General features: G+C 32.1%; 7 protein-coding genes across 8 annotated transcripts; 3 read left to right on the top strand and 4 right to left on the bottom strand.

Annotated features, from left to right (window-relative positions):
- The first annotated feature begins 259 nt into the window (after positions 1 to 259).
- On the top strand, positions 260 to 2200 carry LOC143348610 (adenosine 5'-monophosphoramidase HINT3). The gene is made up of 5 exons (XM_076779087.1): positions 260 to 818; positions 976 to 1093; positions 1445 to 1638; positions 1718 to 1927; positions 2057 to 2200. The coding sequence occupies exons 1-4, from the start codon at positions 738 to 740 to the stop codon at positions 1754 to 1756; spliced, it is 432 nt and encodes a 143-aa protein (XP_076635202.1). The 5' UTR covers positions 260 to 737; the 3' UTR covers positions 1757 to 1927; positions 2057 to 2200.
- On the bottom strand, positions 1941 to 3715 carry LOC143348609 (mitochondrial enolase superfamily member 1). 2 transcript variants are annotated; one of them, XM_076779085.1, is made up of 6 exons: positions 3576 to 3715; positions 3377 to 3479; positions 3182 to 3297; positions 2962 to 3116; positions 2316 to 2899; positions 1941 to 2254 (listed from the first exon to the last, which is right to left on the bottom strand). In XM_076779085.1, the coding sequence occupies exons 1-6, from the start codon at positions 3654 to 3656 to the stop codon at positions 1941 to 1943; spliced, it is 1353 nt and encodes a 450-aa protein (XP_076635200.1). In that variant the 5' UTR covers positions 3657 to 3715. The 2 variants fall into 2 exon arrangements, with proteins under 2 accessions (XP_076635200.1, XP_076635201.1); XM_076779086.1 differs by lacking the exon at positions 3576 to 3715 and having other exon boundaries at positions 3381 to 3396.
- An 835-nt stretch (positions 3716 to 4550) lies between these two features.
- On the bottom strand, positions 4551 to 9083 carry Tfiifalpha (transcription factor IIFalpha). The gene is made up of 7 exons (XM_076779084.1): positions 8854 to 9083; positions 6619 to 6665; positions 6147 to 6518; positions 5764 to 6080; positions 5397 to 5683; positions 4971 to 5314; positions 4551 to 4874 (listed from the first exon to the last, which is right to left on the bottom strand). The coding sequence occupies exons 1-7, from the start codon at positions 8875 to 8877 to the stop codon at positions 4661 to 4663; spliced, it is 1605 nt and encodes a 534-aa protein (XP_076635199.1). The 5' UTR covers positions 8878 to 9083; the 3' UTR covers positions 4551 to 4660.
- Positions 9084 to 9932: 849 nt separating this feature from the next.
- On the top strand, positions 9933 to 11835 carry Kdelr (ER lumen protein-retaining receptor). The gene is made up of 3 exons (XM_076777513.1): positions 9933 to 10135; positions 10251 to 10440; positions 10546 to 11835. The coding sequence occupies exons 1-3, from the start codon at positions 10045 to 10047 to the stop codon at positions 10901 to 10903; spliced, it is 639 nt and encodes a 212-aa protein (XP_076633628.1). The 5' UTR covers positions 9933 to 10044; the 3' UTR covers positions 10904 to 11835.
- On the bottom strand, positions 11319 to 12571 carry Dnapol-gamma35 (DNA polymerase subunit gamma-2, mitochondrial). Its single transcript, XM_076777511.1, has 2 exons — positions 11887 to 12571; positions 11319 to 11807 (listed from the first exon to the last, which is right to left on the bottom strand). Exons 1-2 carry the CDS (start codon positions 12427 to 12429, stop codon positions 11379 to 11381), a joined length of 972 nt encoding a protein of 323 aa, XP_076633626.1. The 5' UTR covers positions 12430 to 12571; the 3' UTR covers positions 11319 to 11378.
- A 2150-nt stretch (positions 12572 to 14721) lies between these two features.
- On the bottom strand, positions 14722 to 15872 carry LOC143347319 (TWiK family of potassium channels protein 18). Its single transcript, XM_076776350.1, has one exon. The coding sequence runs from the start codon at positions 15812 to 15814 to the stop codon at positions 14798 to 14800; it is 1017 nt and encodes a 338-aa protein (XP_076632465.1). The 5' UTR covers positions 15815 to 15872; the 3' UTR covers positions 14722 to 14797.
- Positions 15873 to 19043: 3171 nt separating this feature from the next.
- LOC143347320 (carbonic anhydrase 1) lies at positions 19044 to 22307 on the top strand. Its single transcript, XM_076776351.1, has 6 exons — positions 19044 to 19168; positions 20471 to 20521; positions 20707 to 20862; positions 21159 to 21382; positions 21690 to 21923; positions 22042 to 22307. Exons 1-6 carry the CDS (start codon positions 19132 to 19134, stop codon positions 22222 to 22224), a joined length of 885 nt encoding a protein of 294 aa, XP_076632466.1. The 5' UTR covers positions 19044 to 19131; the 3' UTR covers positions 22225 to 22307.
- The last annotated feature ends 409 nt before the right edge of the window (positions 22308 to 22716 follow it).

The following is a 22716-nucleotide window of genomic DNA, read 5'->3' as shown; positions in this document are numbered from 1 at the left end:
AAATAATTCTATTTCTTAATAAATCGATTAAAACTGATATGTATATATTTCACATGTAAATGTATATGCAATAATTTTATTTCTACGCGTGTGAAAATAAAACTCGTGTCAAGCGAATAGTTCCGGATTTCGTATATGAATACCATAAGACGAGGCACAATATTAAAAAAAACGTTACTAGTAATTTACCATTTCCAACAACTTTGATTTGGATTTGAATATGATTCTAGCATTTTAAATAATAAATTTTTTCAGAAGCAATCAATATTAAATTCCAGAAGTGATTATAATCCAAGGATTGCACAAAATAGTTAACATCGAAACTCGAAATACTTGATTCAGTACCCTTGTACGTATCTAGGTTCGGCTAAATCAAAAGTTTACTTCTTATTTGGTACCCACCATTTCATGAAAAATAAAGATAATGTTCGCTAATCATGATCTAAGGACAAGTAATATCAAAACCGATACCGGTATCGATTCTATTGATAACAGTTTATAAATTCAAATAGATATCAGAAAGAATTGATACCAATTTTAGTATTGATATCTCAAAAATATATCAATATACGATACTTACGTAACGGCGTACGTTTAATTATTCTTATATAATGTTATACAGAATGGATAATTATTATAAAAGTATGACTATGTATGTTTGGGGGTACGTTCAAAGTCATCGAAGTTGTTTCTTCGACTCTTGTATAGATTCTATATAGATTTTTCTGATCTACAACATGGCAGAGCTGTCTCGCAAGGACGATTGTATATTTTGTAAAATTATATACAATGAAGAGCCTAGTACAAAAATTTACGAGGTATGAAAGATTTAACCTCAACTATCAAACATACCAAAGAATAAAAATATTCATCGTTGAATTAACGTCAACGTGTAGATTCTAGTTTTTAATTAATGACGACTAATTGTGGAGGAAGATACAATTATCAAATAGTTATCGCTATCCTTTGTTGTAGGACGAATATGTGATTTGTATTAAAAACATTAAACCAGTTTCGACGCATCATTATTTGATATTACCGAAAACACATATACGAAATGCAAAAGACCTTACACGAGAGCATGCTGAGATTTGTAAGTAATACAAAACAAGATTAAACTTTGTTTTGGGGGACCAAACATTTTGGCCCTATTTTTGTTTATTATCGATAAATTTTCTGTTGTTTGAATTAATGCTAAGGCATAACCCAAACTGTTTAAGTGAATTTTTATGTTTATAATAATATAAACTGAATGTCAAGCAATGGTTGTTAATACCTATATCAGCTGAAAAGATTTCCTTACTTGCTAAGTTTCATGCCATTAAAATAATATAAAAACAAATATAATCCTTGGTCCCTCAAGACAACAAGTGATTTTTGCATTATTTATATTTCCAAACTTTATTTTCAATAAGCATAGCTTAAAAATATTGGAAATTTCTAGTTGAAAAAATGATCTCTGCATTAGACATAGTAATACAACAGCAAGGTCTTGATCGTGCAGCTACACGAACAGGATTTCATTGGCCACCATTTAATACAGTGAACCATTTGCATTTACATGTTATTTCTCCAGTAGAAAATATAAACTTTTTAAATAAAATTATTTACTTACCTGGTTCCTTTCAGTTTGTGAGCGTACGTATATAATATACCATAAAATATGGAATTATTTATTTACATTTATTTTACTAACATTAATTATTATATTTTTCAGATTGAATATGTACACTCCTACATACAAAGAGCTTCATAGTTAATGAAAAGTATGTTTTGTAATTTATTATTACAAACATAGAATTTGATCATTAAAGAATCTTAATATTCTTACAATTATTTCTCCTAAGTATTATGGTATAGAAATTTCGTAATAATCTTGATTTTACGAAGAATACATTTATGTTAATATGAACATTATATGCTCAATGTAAGTTCATACATTATGATTTTGTATTTAATTCAGATGGTTTTTGGAAGAGCCCTTTCTCATACATGTATTTCCATTGTTCGCCATTTGGATATGTATACTTTTTAATACAATCGTCTTTGAATTTAGTCGAATACCCCGGAGCCGTGGGTGGCATGTAACAAGCATTCTGAACTCGTACAGGGTGCTCGAAATGTTCGTGTTGTTGGTCAACGTACTCGATCACGCGATCTTCGGTAGACGTGTTCAAAGAAATAAAATCCCACATTTGGAGATGTTGGACCATTTCACATAGACCCACTCCTCCGGCGTGTGGACACACTGGAACTAGTACAAGAAAAGTTATGATAGAACGTCGGAATGGTGAGATTTCATTTATCCAACTTACCTCCCATTTTCTTTGCCATGAAGTAAACAGCTAATATTTCGTTGATCCCGCCTATCCTAGCCGAATCAATTTGACAATAACTAATTGCATTTGCTTGTAATAATTGTTTGAACATAACACGATTCGCGCACATTTCGCCGGTAGCAACACCAATTCCATACGGTTTTAATTCTTTAGCGATCTTCGCGTGGCCCAAAACGTCGTCCGGAGACGTTGGTTCTTCGATCCAAGTTGGTTTAAACTTCATCAATTGTTTTACCCACTCTATCGATTCGTCGACGTCCCAAATTTGATTTGCATCCAGCATTAATTTATTTTCATATCCTATCATGTCGCGTATCAGTTGACATCTCTTTATATCATCCTTTAAATTCTGCCCGACCTTTGCTTTGAAGGACGTGAAACCAAGGTCTAAAAACTTTTTGCAGAGATCTTTAACTTTGCCGTCGCTGTATCCCAGCCAACCCACTTGCGTCGTGTACGCGGGGTACCCATTTTTTCCTAACACTTTTTCACGTTCTACCTTTCCTTTTTCATTGTTTTTGAGCATTTGTATCGCTTCCTCTTTCGTAATAACATCGGTACTGTAGAATACAAGTGAAAATGTTTTATTTAAAAATTGAATATTCCACAGTATGCAGCTTACATGTATCTAAAGTCTATCGTAGAAACCAATTGCTCAGGAGTTAGATCAGTCAGTAATTTCCAAACTGGTTTATTCTCTATTCGCGCCCATAAATCCCACAGTGCATTTATTATAGCTGCTGTAGCAAGATGAGTTACACCTTTTTCTGGTCCTATCTATATTTCGTAACATTTTCTATGTATTATATTTATATGATTTTGTACTTATATGTGTTTATTACCCATCTTAATTGTGACTCGCTAGTCAATTTTCTCCAAAAGGACCCAAAGTTTGCAAAAATTTTGCTCGCATCTTGGCCCTTTACCAAGTACGACATCGATTTGCACGCTTGAACGACTAAAAAGATTTTTAGAAAATAAGTATTATGTGTAATAATTATGTTTCTTAAGGTACAGAAATATTTATATCTATGTACCAACTTCCGTCCCTCTACCCAAAGTAAATGTTAATCCATATCCTTCGACCTCTCGGTTAGTTTTTATTGTTACGTACGCGCAAGAATAATCGGGATCAGTGTGCTATAATTAAACATAATTTCGTAAGTAAAATATCTCAGTTTTAGCACAAATAATACAAAATTTCTTAGTTTGCAATATATACAAAAATTAATATACCATAGCATCGCTTCCATCTGCCAATAATGATGTTGGAAATCTGACATCTTTTACATCGATATCCGTAATTATAATGTCCATTCTTTATAGAACAAGCTTTATTTTACGTTTGGTCAATGTTAACAGCATCAATTTACTTGCAGCGTTAAACAAGATATGGTAAAGTTTTAAACGAGACTTCTTACAATATCGGCAACGTTACTTTTATCATATTACATAAAGATTTAAGTACATAGGCATTATCTCTCGAACACTGTGTGAAATTTGATATGACTATAAAAAACAAGTATTGTTAGATAACGAAAATGTTTTGGTACGCGCAATTAGCGAAAAACTATATCAGAAACAAAGCGAACAAATTGTACAAAATACAAAAATTTAACTTATATTAATTTTTATAATCCGATTGAGAATTTATTCTATTTTCAAAAAAATGCATACGAAGATAAATGATGTTAATCTGCAATATAACATCAATCTTGTGAATATTTTTCAATTTGTTTTTAGTTTTCGGAATATATATTTATAATTTGTGGGAAAATTGCAAAACGATCATAATCGTACCGATGTATTTATTACTTCGATTGTTTGGATTTTATTTGCAACAATGTTTTCGTTATATAATCATTTAAATTTATGCTCATCAAAGGATAAAGTATGGTGACCTTTGTGACATTTTGCATAAGTTAAAGTTTGAACTCCGCCGTTAGTGCATGGCTTATACACAAACAGTAATCATCAAGATACTTATGAAATACCCAATAGGAGTCGATATATTCTCGAAATATCGATAGAATCAATACTGGTATCGGCTTTAACACTAACCCCTCTGAGAAGGTACAGAATATAATTGTTTCGGTATTAATTTTCTCTAACGTAAGAATATAAAATTAATAAAAAATTAATTATTTATTGGTTCCATTATCATGACAGTCGGGAATGAATAAAACATTGTGGTTTTATAAAATAAACAAAGCCTTCTTAATTAATTTATTTTAATAATATACAAATAACAGTCATTATAGAGCATTACACAAAATAAATATTCAAATAATTTTACTATTTTGTAAAAATATCGATAAATATCAATTAGATTGTGTTTTGATTGATAAATACATTTTATTTTTTATTGTCTGTTTGGTTGGATTAATCTTCTTCAGTATTTGAGTCATCACATTAACTAACTGTTCGGAAGTAAGGCCAGTTTTTTTCGATTTAAACTTCTGTAAAAGTTCCGTTGTTGTCATTGGTTTACGCATAAGATAACGTCTAACGGCATCTTCAGTGATTCCAGATTCACTATAATATATCAAAAACTTTTCAAGTTAGTATGTAAAACGTATTTTATCTGAAAATAATGATATTGGCATGATTAATAGGGAACAAATAACATGCCTAGCTCCTGGGATATAAGAAGTTGCTGGTACTAAATTGAAATTATCCAACTTCAATTTTTTTGCTTGAGATAAATCTGGCGAGCTACATTGCTTCCTTTTCAAAGAATCTGATATTCCAGCAACAACTGGTGTAGGTGTTGCTGACCTTGAACTATGCGCGCTATTCGATTTCTTATTATCCTTCTCTTTTACTGTGTCGGATTCAGAACCCGAATCGCTAGAGAAATCGCTAGAGGAATCCTTTCCTAATGCATTTTTTTTAAGATCTTTCTTTTTACTTTGCTTTTTCTTTTTCTTTCGATCTTTCTTTTTCTCAATATCTTTACTAGTTTTATCCTTATCCTGAAAACGTTTTAAAAGAATGAAAAATTGTTTGTTGAGCCGCAATCGACATTATAAGAATTTTACATTTGGTTTTTTTTACCTTGTCTTCTTTTTCCTTATTTTCATCCTCTTCGTCTTTATCTTCGTCACCATCCTTTTTGTCCGCTTGTTCTTCATCATCTTCGTCTTCATCAGACGCAAGTAATTTTCTTAATGCATCTTCCTCTGCAACAGACTTAATTTCTTTCTGTTGTTCTAATTCTGATTCGGAATCCGAAGAATCGGAAATATAATCGCATTCTCTGCCCTCCTCATCTCCATCGTCACTTTCTTCAAATGCTTCATCGTCGGATGCCTTATCCTTTCGTTTCTTTTTCTTCGTATCACCTAATACAAATATTTATATTTATACACGACACGATGAATAGTTACGAGGCAATTGGTTAAGAATATCATAAGAAATTTACCCTTTTGTTTCTTCTTAGAATTGTCTTCTTCGTCAGAATTTTTCTTGTTTTCTTCAGCATCACTACCCGAGTTGTCATCATCACTGTCCATCCAGTCATCCATTTCGGATATTTTTAAATCTTTCTCTTTTTTACCCGGCCTCTTGCCCTTTCCACTTTCCATTATTTCTTCGTCGTCCGCGCCTTCTTCATCGTTTCTCAGTCTTTTCCGTAACATTAATGAAAAATAGTTCATTACTTTATTCCTGCGGCTAAATTCTTGTTCTGCTTCTTCCGCGCTCAACGCTTTATACCTCTGAATGGGTTGAAAATTATACCTAAGTATAAAGAGTTTACGTTTAAAATTATTTATCAATCTTTGAGAAGTTAATAAATTATCCTACCATTCGTGTAACGGAAAAGCTTCTATAGCTCCATCAGCAGCGTGGGTGAAAACGTAATAAGCAGCATTTTCACTTACACCTCCTTCCCTTATACCTTTAAATTTTTTTCCAATTTTGCCACCAGATTTTAAAATCCAGGGTTGATCCTCCGGCTTATACTTCCTGCTAGTGATACCAAACTTTTTTCTTCTAGCTTCTTCTCTCGCGTCCCTTCCAAATTCAGACCCGGCTCCAAATTTTGGCATCTCCTCTTCTATCCCTTTATATTCCCTCATATTATTTTCGCGTTCCATTTTCACTTGCGACCATTTTGAAAAATCAACGTTTAATGTTGCATTGAAACGCATAACGTTGTGTTTCTTCTTATTATTTCTAAAGTAGTAGAATATTTTGTTCAATAGACACAATAATTTATTAAATATTCATGGTTGTTAAAATATTATATCGAAGATAAGTAAATGTTTCTACATACTTCGGTACCCTGATACTAAATTCCTGTATAGATGGTGTACCAGAAACCTGTAAAATGATTTATTTAATAAATTTGTTTTGGTATTTTTCATATTTCAATAAATTATCTTTAATATCTTAGACAGGAATCTGACTTGTCAAAGATTTGCAGAATGATAGAACTTAAAATACCGAAACAAGTGATTATGGTTTTGTGGGCATATAGTTAATGACTTACGAGATGTTTAACGATAATGTTCCGACAAGTGTTCATTTATTAAAATATAAGAAAAATACACAGATAGCTGTTACTATTGTTACTTCTTAATATAGTCGTACTTGTTTTTTTTATTAATTTTTTTAAAATGACATATAAGAATAAGAATTGAACTACTCCTTACTTTTCTACTCGAAGTCGTTTAAAAATAATTTAAAAACTATGAATGAAACCTCAATTTGTCTTCTATTGAAAACATATTTTTCAGTATTGAGTTAATAATAAAAACACGCAAAGAACAAAAAAGTCCAGTTCTTTTGAGTCAATAAAAAATTAACACCTTTGCTATTATATGAGTAATTTTAACTATTTTAACGCTTAGTTGACATTACTATTTAGTAATATGTAGAATTAAGACAGGTCGAATATTTAAAATCGGATCAGAAGTCCGAAAGTGTATATTACTACAATACTTGAACTTTACAATCTTATTTGATTAAAATTTGAATATAGTAATATTTCAAATTTTTACTATCACTACCCAACTCAACTTGATTTCGGGTCTCAGAATTTTTTAGCGATCGATACCCAACCCGAGTTGAAGCTCGGGTACCCGCCCATTCCTAGTAATATGCTCCCAGGAAATCATTATATTTCTACATTAGTCTGTATAAATTCAAACAAAATATTAACAAATTTTTGTATTCAGTTGGAAAATGTTGCAATAGGCAGAAGTAGATTCTTGACAGTAATATGCAAAAATAAGCTTCTTTAGATTTTTATGTGAGAATTTAATAAAAATTTGAGAAAATTCTAAATGAAACTCAATAACTAAAGTAAAAAATCTGAAACTGTAGCGATATTCAACGAAATATTCCGCAATTATTCATACATCTTGCAAATAACGTTTAATAGATTATTAAAAATTCTTAAAAACGATATACAATGAAGTATGAAATACTTACCTTTCATTTAGTACACATGTTTTATATATGTATTTATTGTAAGACAAAATTAGTAAACATTTATTAAACTCAACATAAATATAAAAGCAATAAAAAATGCATACAATGAACAGTAATTGAAATTTTACAACACAAATAAGTTTTAGAACATTTAACAATCGTTTAATGTTTTCTAAAGGATGCTAACTATTATTATAACATTATAAGAAATTCTTTTATTGTATAGAAACTATGCATAGATCAGTTTTTGATTTCTTTTATAGTATAATACATCATGGGTATGCTTCTACTTGTATAATTATTCTACAGTTTGTCTATAGGATCTTTTATCTTTATACTTGTATTTTTGTTCATATTGAATTTAACTATCAACAGTCACTTATAGTAATGATATAGAACTTATTATACAATGTCTATAGATCAAAGCTACTAATATTTACATGTTCTTAATAAAAACATTATTTATTCCATTGATCTTTAGAAATACTTGTATGACCCTTTTGCAATAAATATATTTGTATAATAAATGCTTTATAACTTCTACATACATTATACAATTGACTAGAAATTTTATATGTACTATTCTGATATTTGCATATGATAGTAGTTATAATAGTGTCTTAGAAACTTAAATCTATCATACATATTTCTCTTATTTAGTTTCAGTCCATTTAAACGGCTTAGAACCGCGTAACCAAGACATAGGGTAGGAAAGGTTAGGTGAAAGGATAACCTAAAATAGCGAGTATTAATTAAGTCAACAATGAATTATTAATGAAATAATGGATCTGAGGTTCCTGATGGACTCCGTGCGACCATCCAAGGGTTAACAAAAAAGGAAAATGTAGATTTATGAACTTTAACATAAAAGAAAATTATTAGAAAAAATGTTTCCAATGCTTTCTACCTCCGAGTCGGTTCAAAGTTATACCTAGATATAAAAATTTCACATTTTTAGTTAGAAATGTAACAAATCATTAAATAATACTCATTTAATAATGAAAACAACTACATAACCTACATTATAATATAATTACGTTGTATTTTATGATTACAAATATCTTACTTTGCATACCTTTGGAATTGTAGTCGTGGTCATCTTGATAAAAGAGGAAATTTATTTAATAGATCATAACTAGCACAATTAAATTAAAAAGAGAAAAATACTCAAAATCACTCAGAACCAGACAAGTAAAGATGAACCGATTCAAGTACCTAAATCCAAGTCAATTCGATTAAATACTCGATATTTTCGTTTCGATAATGAATACTTTTACTATCGAAATTGAAAATTTCGATATATTTTCTTTTCTTTGCAAACCCCCTAACAAAATTTATGGACCTCATTTTTAAAATAATGCTTTAAAATTATTAAATCAATATTTTTTAAATCATTACTCCTTTAAATAACAATTTATATTCGACAGAAGAGGATCAAGGTTTCGTTTTTTAGAGCAATAGATAGAGAATTTTGAATTTTCACTAAATTTTGGTGGTATTCTGGCACTTCCAGTAGTAATTTCTCTGTACAACAATAATAGAATCTTTAAGTACGATCATAAATCGATTGATTTATTATAGTCTAATAGCTATCGTTTTAAAGCATCGAAAGAGTTATATTAACATTTTTAGATATAAATATAAATTTGTTAAATATATTAAAAAACCATCTGTCCAATAACTTTAGTACAAACAAATATATACAGCAATAACGTTCCGAAATCGTAGTGTCCAAATATTAAATTCGAATCATTGTACCTTTCTTGTTATCTGATCAAATGTTGTTCACTTTAGATTTCGTTCTTACTGAAATGTCCTTATCACGTGATCTTAAAGCTCTGTTCATACGATAGCATAACACTAAATAAATAAAAATATATTTAGATTAATATTTTTAGAATAGCTAGGATAATGATAATTACTAAAGATTGATTTTCAATATCATAATACTTTAATGAAATTAACAATAAGAATACACCAGAAATGTATGTTCATTAAATTCATTTCTGTACATATATAATAATTATTATAAGTATTTTGTTTATAAAATATATATTAATTTAAATGTTTAAATTGAAGATATTCATGTACATAATACTTTATTTTATATCTATCGAGAACATGAAAGATGTAACTTAAATAGGGTTGATTGGTCGGCCATCTGCTGATATTGCAGCCAAAGCCACGTCATATTTTGTATGCTTTGTGAGTTAGGTTCGCGAAGTCTTAGTTTGTTATAAAAAATTACTTTTCAATAACTGAAAATATGAACATATTTCGACTCTTAGGTGACTTATCGCATCTTCTCGCGGTTATTATCCTTCTGCTTAAAATATGGAAAACGCGAAGCTGTGCCGGTATGTGCTGCTGTTATTATTTATATATTTATTACATAGAACATTGACCATACTTCAATAAACATTCACTCCGAGAAGTGTTAATTTTTATTGATTCTTCGGTTATATTTTACAGGTATAAGTGGCAAATCGCAAATTCTGTTTGCCATTGTATACACGATGCGTTACATAGATTTGATGACAACATACATTTCAGCGTATAACACATTTATGAAAATCATTTTTATCGTAGCTTCTTGTGCTACTGTTTCTTTAATGTATGTTAAATTTAGAGCAACGTATGACCATAATCATGATACATTTAGGTATGTCTTTTATACATCAAATAATTTATGTACTATATAATCCTTAAGGTAGCAATATTATTTGTATATTTCTACTCTATGCAATAATTTTGTACTTATTTTTAGAATCGAGTTTTTAGTCGTGCCTGCATTCCTATTGGCACTATTGATCAATCACGATTTCACAATCATGGAACTTTTATGGACGTTCAGCATTTATCTGGAATCTGTAGCAATATTGCCACAGTTATTTTTGGTGTCAAAAACGGGGGAAGCAGAAAGCATTACCAGTCATTATTTGTTTGCTTTGGGATCTTATAGAGCACTTTATTTGTTGAATTGGGTTTACCGCTACTACGCGGAGGATTATTATGATTTAATTGTTATAATTGCTGGTTTAGTACAAACAGTTCTATACTGTGACTTTTTCTACCTCTATATTACCAAAGTATTGAAAGGCAAGAAATTACAACTACCTGCTTAGCTGTTTAAAAGTATTATTATTTGAAGAACTTACGAGTGCTCGTTTGGGCAACATTAATTGAGTTTATATAAATTTTGGCAATATTCAAAAACTCAAGGAATGCTGGTGTATAAAGTGTACATTTTATTAAGTACAAAGCATTCCAATTTCTTGTACTTTTACCATCACATGACATCCATGCGCAACTTTTCATCTTAAGTCCATGCGATTACATTTATTTTGTGCGGAATGTTGTCCTTATTGATTTTCTAGCATATTACATTTTTTGACGGTAATATTATAAAGTAAGGTAGCTGCATATTTCACAAGTTAGTAAATAATATATCAAATACAAAACAGAAATGAAAGTCATTGCTGTTTCTAAAATTTGTTGTATTCCTTATTAATTAAAAAAAGAATAACTGCACTGATAATATATGTTGAAGACTTGCTACATAAATTTTATTGGAACAAAACTTTAAATTATATTTGTAGGTTAACAATGCATTATTATGTACTTTGCTAAATCGGTTATGTGAACTGCTTCACTGAGAGTTGTTGATCTATTTGTTACGTGTATAATGCCATTTTCGAGACTAGTCCTGTCAATTAAAACTACAAAAGGAACTAAACATGTTTCTATAACTTGTTGTGAGCTAGTTAATATAGTATTCAGGCCTTCTGTTCGAAGCATATTATTTAAGTAAAGTACAAAGTGATTTAAATCATCATTTTCAATGTTCATTTCATTCTTCCACTTTTTTATACAAATCGCGACTTTATGTGGTGCTAGCTTAAAATGTATTTGCATTTTAACTGATTTGTCTGTGTCATAAGCATCACAAAGTAATGCTAAGCAACCCCAATCTAAAGATACTGTATGTTCGACCATTTGTATATTGGTAAAATCTTTTTTATTATCAATCTGAAAATAAAATACTCCATATAAACGATTTTTATTTAAAAATTTTTATAAATTAGAGGTTATAGACGAAACAAGGCACCTGAGAGAATAATTTTCGAACATCAGTGTGGTAAGTTATTCTTTCCACAACAATAGTTCCAAAAGAAAAACGTGCTTCCACATCTAGCGTATCAACGTTTTTTATTTTTTTCGATTCGGTAACTTTAAATCTAAAAGGAAACTGTGCTATTTTGCGCCACCAAATTTTACGTTCTTTTTGTAGTTTATGATATAAATTTTTACTCTCTATATCGTTATTAAAAACAGCTATTTCAGCAGTTCTGTGAGGTTTAAATTCACAATCACTTGGAATATTAGTTTGAGTCCAATGATTTTTTGAATTTTTTATTGTAGCTAATCCAAATGGTATGTCACCCATTGCAGTGTTAGTAATAAAATTTAAAGTATCAGTAATTTTGTCTGATAAAAATATATTATACCGTGACATTGTAACACAATGTAAAAACCAATGGTCTTCAAGATTTTTTAATAACATTCTACCTTGAGGTCCATATATAAGGTCATGTTGTGCAAGATTAATAAAATTTGCATTTAATTCTTTTAAGATACGTATTATATTCATAATTTTCTAGTGTCTTTTATAGGAGCTACAAAATATTCTTCTTCTGTAACAACAGCATTCAGTAAAATCTTATTCCGTTGCAAGCTATTGTCCACATTATCGTCTCTTAAAGGAATTAAATTTTTTTCAAGTGGGCTGTACATAGGTTCAATCGTTTCATTAATTTTTACAGTCCGTAAACATTCTGTGAAATTAATTACAGCTTTTATTGCAGAAAGACTATAATTGTCTTCGAAATTTATCAAAGATAATTTTTCTATTTTATCGATTGTATCCTTTTTTGTGCTTTCCGTAGGTGTATAAACATCTGTTTGTTCTTCTTTTTCAATGGAATTTAATATAGAACAATGACGAACTATATTTAAGAACCTCGTTGACGAAACACGGCTTATCAATTGTGCAGTATATTTAAATACTTCCATTTGTATGTAAGTTACTTATAACTCACAGTATTATTATTAATTAAATGAATGCATTCTTATGTACTAATTACTTTAAGATTTATCTTATTTCGTTACTATATTCAATAGTTCCACAGTACGTGTTTAAGAAACTATAATGACTACAAAACGCTCACGTTGAGTGCTACAAACTTTATGATTTGGTAAAATGTGGTCTTACCTACTGGTTCTATCGTTGTATGTTGTATGTTTATTAGGATGAGGTTCTAGGGAATTGTCCCTAAATTTAGAGCTAGATCCAAAGCATAGATTTTTATATAATAGATGCGGCATTAGCATTCATTTGTAACGATATCGCAGAGTTACAGGTGATACGTAAAGGAAAATTTCCCTAGCGCTGCCACGTAGCGCTGTCGGCGTGGATCGTCCTCGAGAGGCTGTGGTTGCACCTCTAGCCAGTGTAACTGCCACTGAGTCGGCGTTGCAGGTGGACAATGGTGTTTGGGGTTACTATGAGCAAAGCCCGGACCGCCAGGAGTTGCTGGTTAGCGTTTACTGGTCGATTCAAAAGGATTGCAAGTCGGCGAATTTGCTGACGTCGACCGGAACGGCGGGTTCTCTTTGGCATCTAAATTATGCGGACTACGGTAATTATCTATTTTTCCAGGCGGACTCCGACTTTCAGTAACCCAGTAGACTAGTAGGATATTTTGTGTTCTTTGAGTATTCTTTTAAATGTCGTGGACGGGCTTCGACGCTCGATACTCTACGGGATAAAAGAATATTAAAAGCTTCCATTTTAAATTTGATAAACATACTGTTGCCACTCAGAGAATTAGATTAGGGAAAGGAATTAATTGATTACCACTCAAATTGAATTACTAAGTAAGCCCTTGCACGGTTCTGTAGTAGATAAAATGATTCGCTAGTTCGTCGCGGCCTATTAACTATTACTATTAACTGAGTGAACCCTCATTAACTGCGTGAACCGAGTGAACCCTACTCTAGGAGAAACTCTTCTTTTTATTGAATGCTTCTGCTTAATTCCGAGTTACCAGAGGAGTGGGACACCACCACCCACTGTTCCAGTCTCTCTACAATACCGGGAATCCCCGAGTATTGCCAGGTGAGACTCCACGTTCAGGAGCATTCTCATGTCCCACCGGCCATCTATGCCGGATGCAGATAACATTCCTCGATTGGTTTTGTTTTGGCTGGCAATTACGCTTAACTAATATCTTACGCCTAGTTCACTTCAAAGATTTATAAAATCTATATTAGATAATCCTACGCGTGCTTAAACTCTATTACATTAATTAACTAACTTTTATCAATTTTTACAAGACTTAAATGAATATAATAATTAACAATGAATAAACATAACGGTTAATACATGAATAAGATTGAATATAATGCTTAGTGATGTTGCGGGCGATTTCCACAATCTAGTTACTTACTATATAGTAACTAACTATAAGCAATGCAGAAACAAGGAGTGGGGGGAACGTTTGCTACGCGGACGTTACACAGAGTAACATACAGAGGCGACACTTTTGTCGGAAAAAAACTAGGAAGTTTCGCCTCTGTATAGAATATATTATTCTGTGACGACGTGAAAAACACCAGATTTTGGAAACCATCACATTATTCACCAGTGTAAAGTTTGTAGAAACATTTGTTATTATTCTGTCCTGGTTTAATCGGCCAAACTTTTGTCGAGGCTCAGCAAAAAGACAATTGAATGAACAGTCATCATTTTAATTTCAATTGACAAATGTACATATTCTTCGGACTTAATTATAAATTAAACGATATAATTCATAATTACAATTGGAATATAATTACAAAAATATCATATCTCTATGTGATATGAGTAGCATCAATAATTTGAATGTACTGTTCTTTCATCGAATTGTATCACATGGGGATAAGTCCCAAACTGCAAGTAAACAAAGTTTATTATGAGTTCAGTCCGGAATTTTTGACCCACAACACGTTTCTATGTAATAATGGGCAGCATCGACAATTTGAATGAACTGTTCTTTCAGTTCTCTGGCTTTCACGTACACGTCTTCTTTCATCAAATCGTAGCACATAGCGATAAGCCCCATGCCAAGCAGCAAATAAACGAAGTTTATTATCAGTTTTGTCTGACTGTCGGTAGTGAGGTCGCCATGCGTCCAACCAGGAACAAGATCCCCCACTCCGATCTTGCAGAGCGAAGTAACGCAAAAATAAGCACTGTCTAAGTAATCCCATCCCTCCCATTCGGCGAACATTATGGATCCGCCAATGACGTATCCAAAAATCACCCAGAGACAAGCCGTCGAGGGTACCGTGATCCTCTGGCCTAGTTTCTTCTTGCCAGTACACTCGTGCAACCACGTGTACAACCAACGGAACGTCTGCGCCAGTACTTTTCCCATGTTTAGAAAATACAACACGTAAAGTGGAATCCCCAAAACTGCATACATGACCGTGACCCCCTTACCCCAAGCAGTTTGGGGCACCAGTGTCCCGTACCCGATCATCGTGAACACGGACAGACAAAACATCATTGCCGCCGGGAAGGACCAAAGATCGGCCGAGGTTAATCCACTGCAATTTTCCTTCTTGTAATTAACGATAAAGTTTTCCTGGTAGCGTCGAAGAATTTGGTTGGACAACGTGCAGAAAGTAGTTTTGTTAAACACGTTTACAGTCTGATTACTGGCCGTGCTGAACCACAATTCCTCGGCGTATTCCTGTCTGATCGATTCTCGTATACAAACCGGGGACGCGATCGGTTCTTGAGTCTCGATTATCATGAAACCAAAGGCACCTATTATAGCGTAACTGACCACGAGTCCACCCACGCCCACCTGGCTGCACATAAATGCGACTAATTTTCGGCAACAGTCCTTTATTCGCTCCCTGGGGTCCCGATCGATCGATGTCAGGGAAGAATCCCGACTCCTCAGGGAGGATCTTATCAGGACACCCATCGTTATTTGCACACGAGATTAAAATTAGGCGATAATGATTCCCAATGGAACTACATAGAACTTCCTGTTGGGTGATACTAAACGACTTTCGTGCCGCTTTTCTATTTCTGTCCGAAGGCGCCATTCTCTCCATCCTTTTCTCTCCCCATTTATATCTTCCTCTCTTTATTTCGCCGCTCCACCCGCGCCTTTTTGCTTTTAGAGCGTGGGACGAAAAGATACCATGATTCGAAATTAATCTGTTTAGCAATAACGACACTGGACAAAAGTATTGGCATAATTGTTACGGTACAAGTGCTTGTAATTACTAAACAACTTCGTAACATTCATTCGATGTTTTAAGTAGAACAATTTAGGGTGACAGTAAGACGATTAGAATTTGTAAAAAATTATCCGGCATAACTGGGACTGGGTCAATGGCGGAAAATTAAATAAGCCGGATAATTAGACTATACGTACATATGAAGTGACAAAAACGAGGAATTGCACTATTTTTATTGGATTTTGTTCACTTTACGAGGTTAAAATACGCGTTGTTTGCATGTTAAAACATTAAAATCCTTGAATCCGTTCAGGAGTTATGATTTTTTAAACATACGCATGAAATTTCAGGGAAACATTCCTGATCACAGATTATATTTTCGGTAAAGAATTTTTTGCTCGAGAATAGTTAGGATTTCGGGGGTATGTCTATTCACAAAAAATGATTATAATTGACCCCTGCATCTAAAAATAATTTTTTTAGAACGATTTAAAATTTTTTAATTGTGTCGAAAAATTTCTCACCTTTTCGAATTCTTTTCTCGAAAGTGGATAGGATTTCGGGGGTATGACTATTGACCAAAAATGATTGTAATTGATCCCCTCAAATGAAAATAATTTTTCCAAAACGATTTGAAAAAATTTTTTTTCATCGGAAAATTTAGACAGCTACCCCCTGTCGATTTCTCTAAAAAATTCGTTTTTCATTTTTAATAAATTTGGTTGGCGCTGTACAGAAAAGTTGTCTAATACTTTTTTGTAGGTACCCATGAGCTCTACTTTAGAAAAAAGTTTCATGAAAATATATTCACTATTGTAGGAGTTATGGCTGTTTGAAAATTGGACCATATTTATGTGATTTTTCTCATTTTGCGGGTTCAAGGACCAACTTTTCGAATACTTTTGTGATTTCTACATATTCTGCACCGAAATACGCGTCGTTTGCTTTTTTAAACATTAAAATCGTCCAATCCGTTCAGAAGTTATGACGTTTTAAAGATTCGCATGAAAATTCGGGCAAACATTTCTGGCCTCACATTAGATTTTCGGTAAGGAATTTTTTTCTCGAAAATGCATAGGAATTCGGAGGTGTGTCTATTCACAAAAAATGATTATAATTGATCCCTGTATCTAAAAATAATTTTTTTAGAACGATTTGAAATTTTTTAATTTTGTCGAAAAATTTCACACCTTTTTGAATTTTTTTCTCGAAAGTGGGTAGGATTTCGGGGATATGTCTAATCACCAAAAATTATTGTAATTGACCCTCGCAACCGAAAATAATTTTTCCAAAACGATTTGAAAAAATTTTTTTTCGTCGGAAAATTTAGACAGCTACCCCCCGTCGATTTTTCTTAAAAATTCCTTTTTTATTTTTAGTAATTTTGTTTGACGCCCTACAGAAAAGTGGTCTAATACTTTTTTGTAGGTGCCCATGAGCTCTACTTCAAAAAAAAGTTTCACTGAAATATATTCACTATTGTAGGAGTTATGGTCATTTGAAAATTGAACCATTTTTATGGGGTTTTTCTCATTTTCCGGGATTAAGGAACAACTTTTCGAATATTTTTGTGATTTCTACATATTCTGCACCGAAATACGCGTCGTTTGCTTTTTTAAACATTAAAATCGTCCAATCCGTTCAGAAGTTATGACGTTTTAAAGATTCGCATGAAAATTCGGGCAGACATTTCTGGCCAGAAATTATATTTTCGGTAAAGAATTTTTTTCTCGAAAATAGTTAGGATTTCGGGGGTATGTCTATTCACAAAAAATGATTATAATTGACCCCTGCATATAAAAATAATTTTTTTAGAATGATTTGAAATTTTTTAATTTTGTCGACAAATTTTTCCACCTATTTGAATTTTTTTCTCGAAAGTGCTTAGGATTTCGGGGTCTGTCTATTCACAAAAAATGATTATAATTGTCCCCTGTATCCAAAAATATCTATTTTAGAATAATTTAAAATTTTTTAATTTCGCCAAAAAATGTCTGCATCTACCCTCTGTCGATTTTTCTTAAAAATTCGTTTTTGATTTTTAATAAATACAATCATGTGTAATGTAGTAATACAAATTATTAATGTAATATAAAATAAATAAAATTCCTACGCTTTATTCGTCAACTTTTAGGTATCGACGTCATTGCTAGATGCATGCGGCTGTGACTTGTTTGTTTCTGTGAAATATAATCCGTAACATTTGCCGTAGAATAGTCGGGGTAAATATGCCGGTTATTCAGACATTCCGGATAACAGGGTGTCGAATAATTTGAACAATATTGTACTGTGATATTTTCTGACGAAATAAAAATTAATTTAATTCCGACGGCAGAACTATAGTATGGCGAGGGCCAAATATAGCAGTTAATAAAACACCATTCCGACTGTAAAGTATAGAGGAGAATGCTTAATACTTAGGGCTGTATGCCAGCCAATGGAGTTGGTAATATTGAAATCATTGATAGAATTATTTCTAAAAATAACGGAGCATTTGGTTCAAAAGTTGCAAATGGCTGCTGTATAACGTCCCAAAATTATTACACATTTCATCACAGTTCCTGGATTTGAATCCAATAGAGTATCTGTGACAAGGGTTGAAGAAGACAATTAAGAAACTTCGATGTTACAAATAAAATAAAAATAAAAATCATCAATATGCTCCGGTCTCCTGTACATTATTTTTGGTGTGGAGTCATTAAATATTTCTATACACATTATAGAAATATCCTCTACATTATTTTTTGTTTGGAACCATTAAATATTTCTATACACATTATAACAATTTCGTGTTTGTATAAAATATTCTGTAAGGAAAACTGGGAAAAATACGAGTGTTGGATGATTTTTAGTCTGAACTAGTGGATTTATTTTTTAACAAGGGGGAGGTGGACAACTAGCATGCATAACTAAATCTCTAGCAACAGGGTCTAGCGTAATCTCGGTATTATCCAGTTAGGTGTACGTAGCGTACATCAGTTATATGTTTCTCGTCATCACGTACGCGTCATCGGATGATCGCAAGCTCTGACAGTTCCCAGGTAGTGCTTTTACGATGACAAGTTCGTTCGTAATTCTTGCGACAATAATAGGTAAGGTACAACAATAATAGGTGGAAATAGATTCTTAACTACTTACAAAATTTATTTATTTTGTTCTAAATTCCCTCTGTGGTTGTTATTTTCATATTTCATATAAATGATTACCTGTGGAAAATTTTTCATTTTTCTCATACTTCTGTCATGTTTACCTCACTATGGCGTACTTAGTAAAATAAACATAATGGGTCTCGATATAATTAAATATTGAAACAATTTAAAAGTGCCCAGAAACAGTTTCGAAAGCAATATCTTACTTGGATATAACTTAAACTGAGAAATCTCCTTAGAAAAGGGAATATAAAAAATATATTATGGTTGAAAAATTTTGTAAGAAATTATTTATCGTATTTGGTCTTGAGTACATTGTTAATAAAGAAAATTTTAAAGCATCCACATACAGTCGATCGTTATTCCTGTATAGTAACCGGAAGCTTGTATTATGTTCGTTAAAACCGGTCGGTCGTTTGAATTGTTCACCGGTCTTGTATGAAGCGCCAATTTAAGAAATTCCAACGTTTCTTTGTTAGTTGATTGTATACTAATTTCGAAACATCAAAGGCTCGAAAGCTTTTTTAAAATTGGTGTACAATATTTCAATTTTCAGCGTTGTAACTCGAAGAATCTTCTCTCGTTTTTCAGGTCCTAATAATCCATTCTTCTTCATATTTTCTAGAAGTTTAATCCCCTTGAAACGTATTTTGAACATTTTAAGTTGAAATTCTATGAAAAATCGAGCAGTGTGATTTAATCAGTTCTGCTATGCCAATTATTAATATTAGAAATTATTTGACAAAGTTTCCAAGCTTTTATGCGATTCTGAAAAATTGTATATCGTAGATTTATCAGTTCAGCTACGTCAACAATAATAAATACTGAGGTCTGAAAGCGGAAAAGGTCGCTAGAATGTACTCCTTGAAATAAATTCGGTCCCGTCAATTGCGAGTAAGCTTAATTTTGCTTTCCTGTCGCATGCATTCAATTACTTATCGAGCTTGTTGGGCCAATACTCTACAGAGATGGGATTGGGAACTGTATTTGCATAGTTGATTTTCTGCAGACAAATGAAGAACGAAACTAAACGATTTCCTTGAAAACAGAAAATGCATTTGTACGTACTTTAAAAAAACCTTGCATTTTTCCCACAATTATTTATAATACTTTTATTGTTTTTCTCGAGCACAGATAAAAAAATTACTGTTTACTTGTAAAAAAAAATAAATTATTTATGACGTTATTTAACTAAATGTTTCTTAAATGAAATAAAAAGACTTCGAAACGTATATTTTGTTCCAGGTTTACACGTGGTTACAGCCTCAAATGAGTGGGCGTATTGGGGTGTAAATGGTAATCCATTTACTAATATTACTCCAATTTAACTAAATAATAAAAAGCGAATTCAAACTGATACATTTTCGACAAACTGAGCACATGGACTTTTAATATAAATATTATTTTATTCAATGCTTGAGTATGGTCCATGAAAAATAGTAAATTCATATTATTAATATTAAATACTTTTTTCTGTGTAGGTCCAAAAGATTGGCCAGGATTATGTAAGACAGGAAGCAAACAATCGCCGGTAAATATTGTAACCGAGGAAACTGTAAAAGCTGATCTCGGTGCACTTAAATTTATAAGATACGATTTCGCATTCTTTGGAAGAATTGTCAACAATGGTCACTCGGGTATGTAATACAAAATTAATTGAAATGCTTCATATTTTACATAGTAAAATTTATGATATTTTAAGTATAAAGAGATTTGTGTCATTCCGTTCCACACCCCACGTTACTGATGGCATAGCTCATCTGACAACCCCGTAATTAGTATTGTTTCGGCGGTTAAAACAAAATACCTCCAGTGAAAAAATTTTATTGTTACTTCTATATTAAGATCAACTTTGAAAGTTAATATGCTTGTTTTATTTTGTCTGAAAGTTTGCTAAAAATTGTATCAAATTTTCGTTTAACTTGTTTCGTAGTACAAATTGAATTAGACGGCCTGCCTGTTTACCTCAAAGGCGGAAGTCTACCTTCTACTTACACTTTGGAGCAAATACACTTTCATTGGCCCGCCGAACACACTATAAATGGTATTCGGGACGCGTTAGAATTACACTTCGTGCATTATGATAACAAATATGACAATGTGTCCGAGGCATCACAATATGAAAATGGTGTTGCTGTCGTCGCCACATTATTTGAGGTATTCACCTATCTATCCTTATTATTGTATGCTTTCTCTTAAAAATAATTGGCTTTCATATACATTTCATTTGAACACTGTCTCTGAAATACTCTAATCTTGTTGTTAATATCGGTGCAATGTGTAATGGAAAGTGATGGACAAACGCGAAGCACAGAAAAAAATAATTCTAACCAGTAGATGGGTGTTTCGAGTGAAGAACAATGGCCAGTACTTCATTTTTCATAAAATTAATTTCCTTTCCAACTTTAAGGACAGTATAATAGAAAGTGAGAGTATTATTAGAGAAGGAAATATTTTATTCCAGTTGAATCAGGAAGATAACTTAGACTTAACGCCCATTATGAAATCGATGGGATTAGTATCAAAATGGGTAGAGGGAAATGCAGCAATGATGAAATCCAAGGTGATTCCCTATCTTTTTTTACCCAAGGATCATACCACTTATTACCGTTACAATGGATCTTTAACTACTCCAGATTGTAACGAATCAGTCATGTGGATAGTTTTAACAAAAAAACTTACGATATCCGAACAACAGGCAAGTCAAATAATTGTTCTGTTGTTACATATCTTCGTTAAAACGTAACCAGCGGTCCCTGGACTTGTACGTTTTATCGAAACACCGTCACGAAATCAATTTACTTGTTCATTCGCAGATAAATATCTTCAAAAATATTGAAACGAGCCACGGTACCTTGAATTCCAATTCAAGGCCAACTCAGGCTGTTGGAGACAGAACAATTTATCACCATCTGGACGAATACTCTACTACCATTTCTTTCGAGCCAAATTTGTTTGATATATTCTTCCTTTTGGTGCTAATGCGACTATTAAATTGAAGTCGATGAATTTCTGTTTAAATATGATCAAACCATACGCCAATGAAAATATAAACATGAACATCATATAAGTATGAACATTACTGATGGATTATCGACGCTTTCTCGGTGAGAATTTTCCAAATACTACATTATATTTAGAAATTATAAATTGTAAATTGTATTAAAGGAATAAGTTATATTTAGGGAAATGGACAGGATTAGAATTGTAACTCTCGAACAGTATCGTTGGGTCACGTATGGTCCACGACTGTTTAATTTTTGGTTTCTAGGTAAAATTATAAAATACTAGCGGGTCGTAAGTGACCCAACGATACCAACTATGTGATCATATCAATACATTAGCTTTTTGTTTAAACGGTAAGTTTTATTATCAACATAAATTGCAAACTTGTACATGGTAGAAATCTGTACGAAAATACAATTTCGGTAGTCTTACACCCTGCCTAAAAGGGACTTGTAGAGAGTCATGCAATTGCGTGAATATACATT

Source organism: Colletes latitarsis, chromosome 11 (assembly GCF_051014445.1).
Source record: "Colletes latitarsis isolate SP2378_abdomen chromosome 11, iyColLati1, whole genome shotgun sequence".
Lineage (NCBI taxonomy): Eukaryota > Metazoa > Arthropoda > Insecta > Hymenoptera > Colletidae > Colletes > Colletes latitarsis.
The sequence above is the reverse complement of the archived record's forward strand: the minus strand, read 5'-3'. Positions and strand labels throughout refer to the sequence as shown.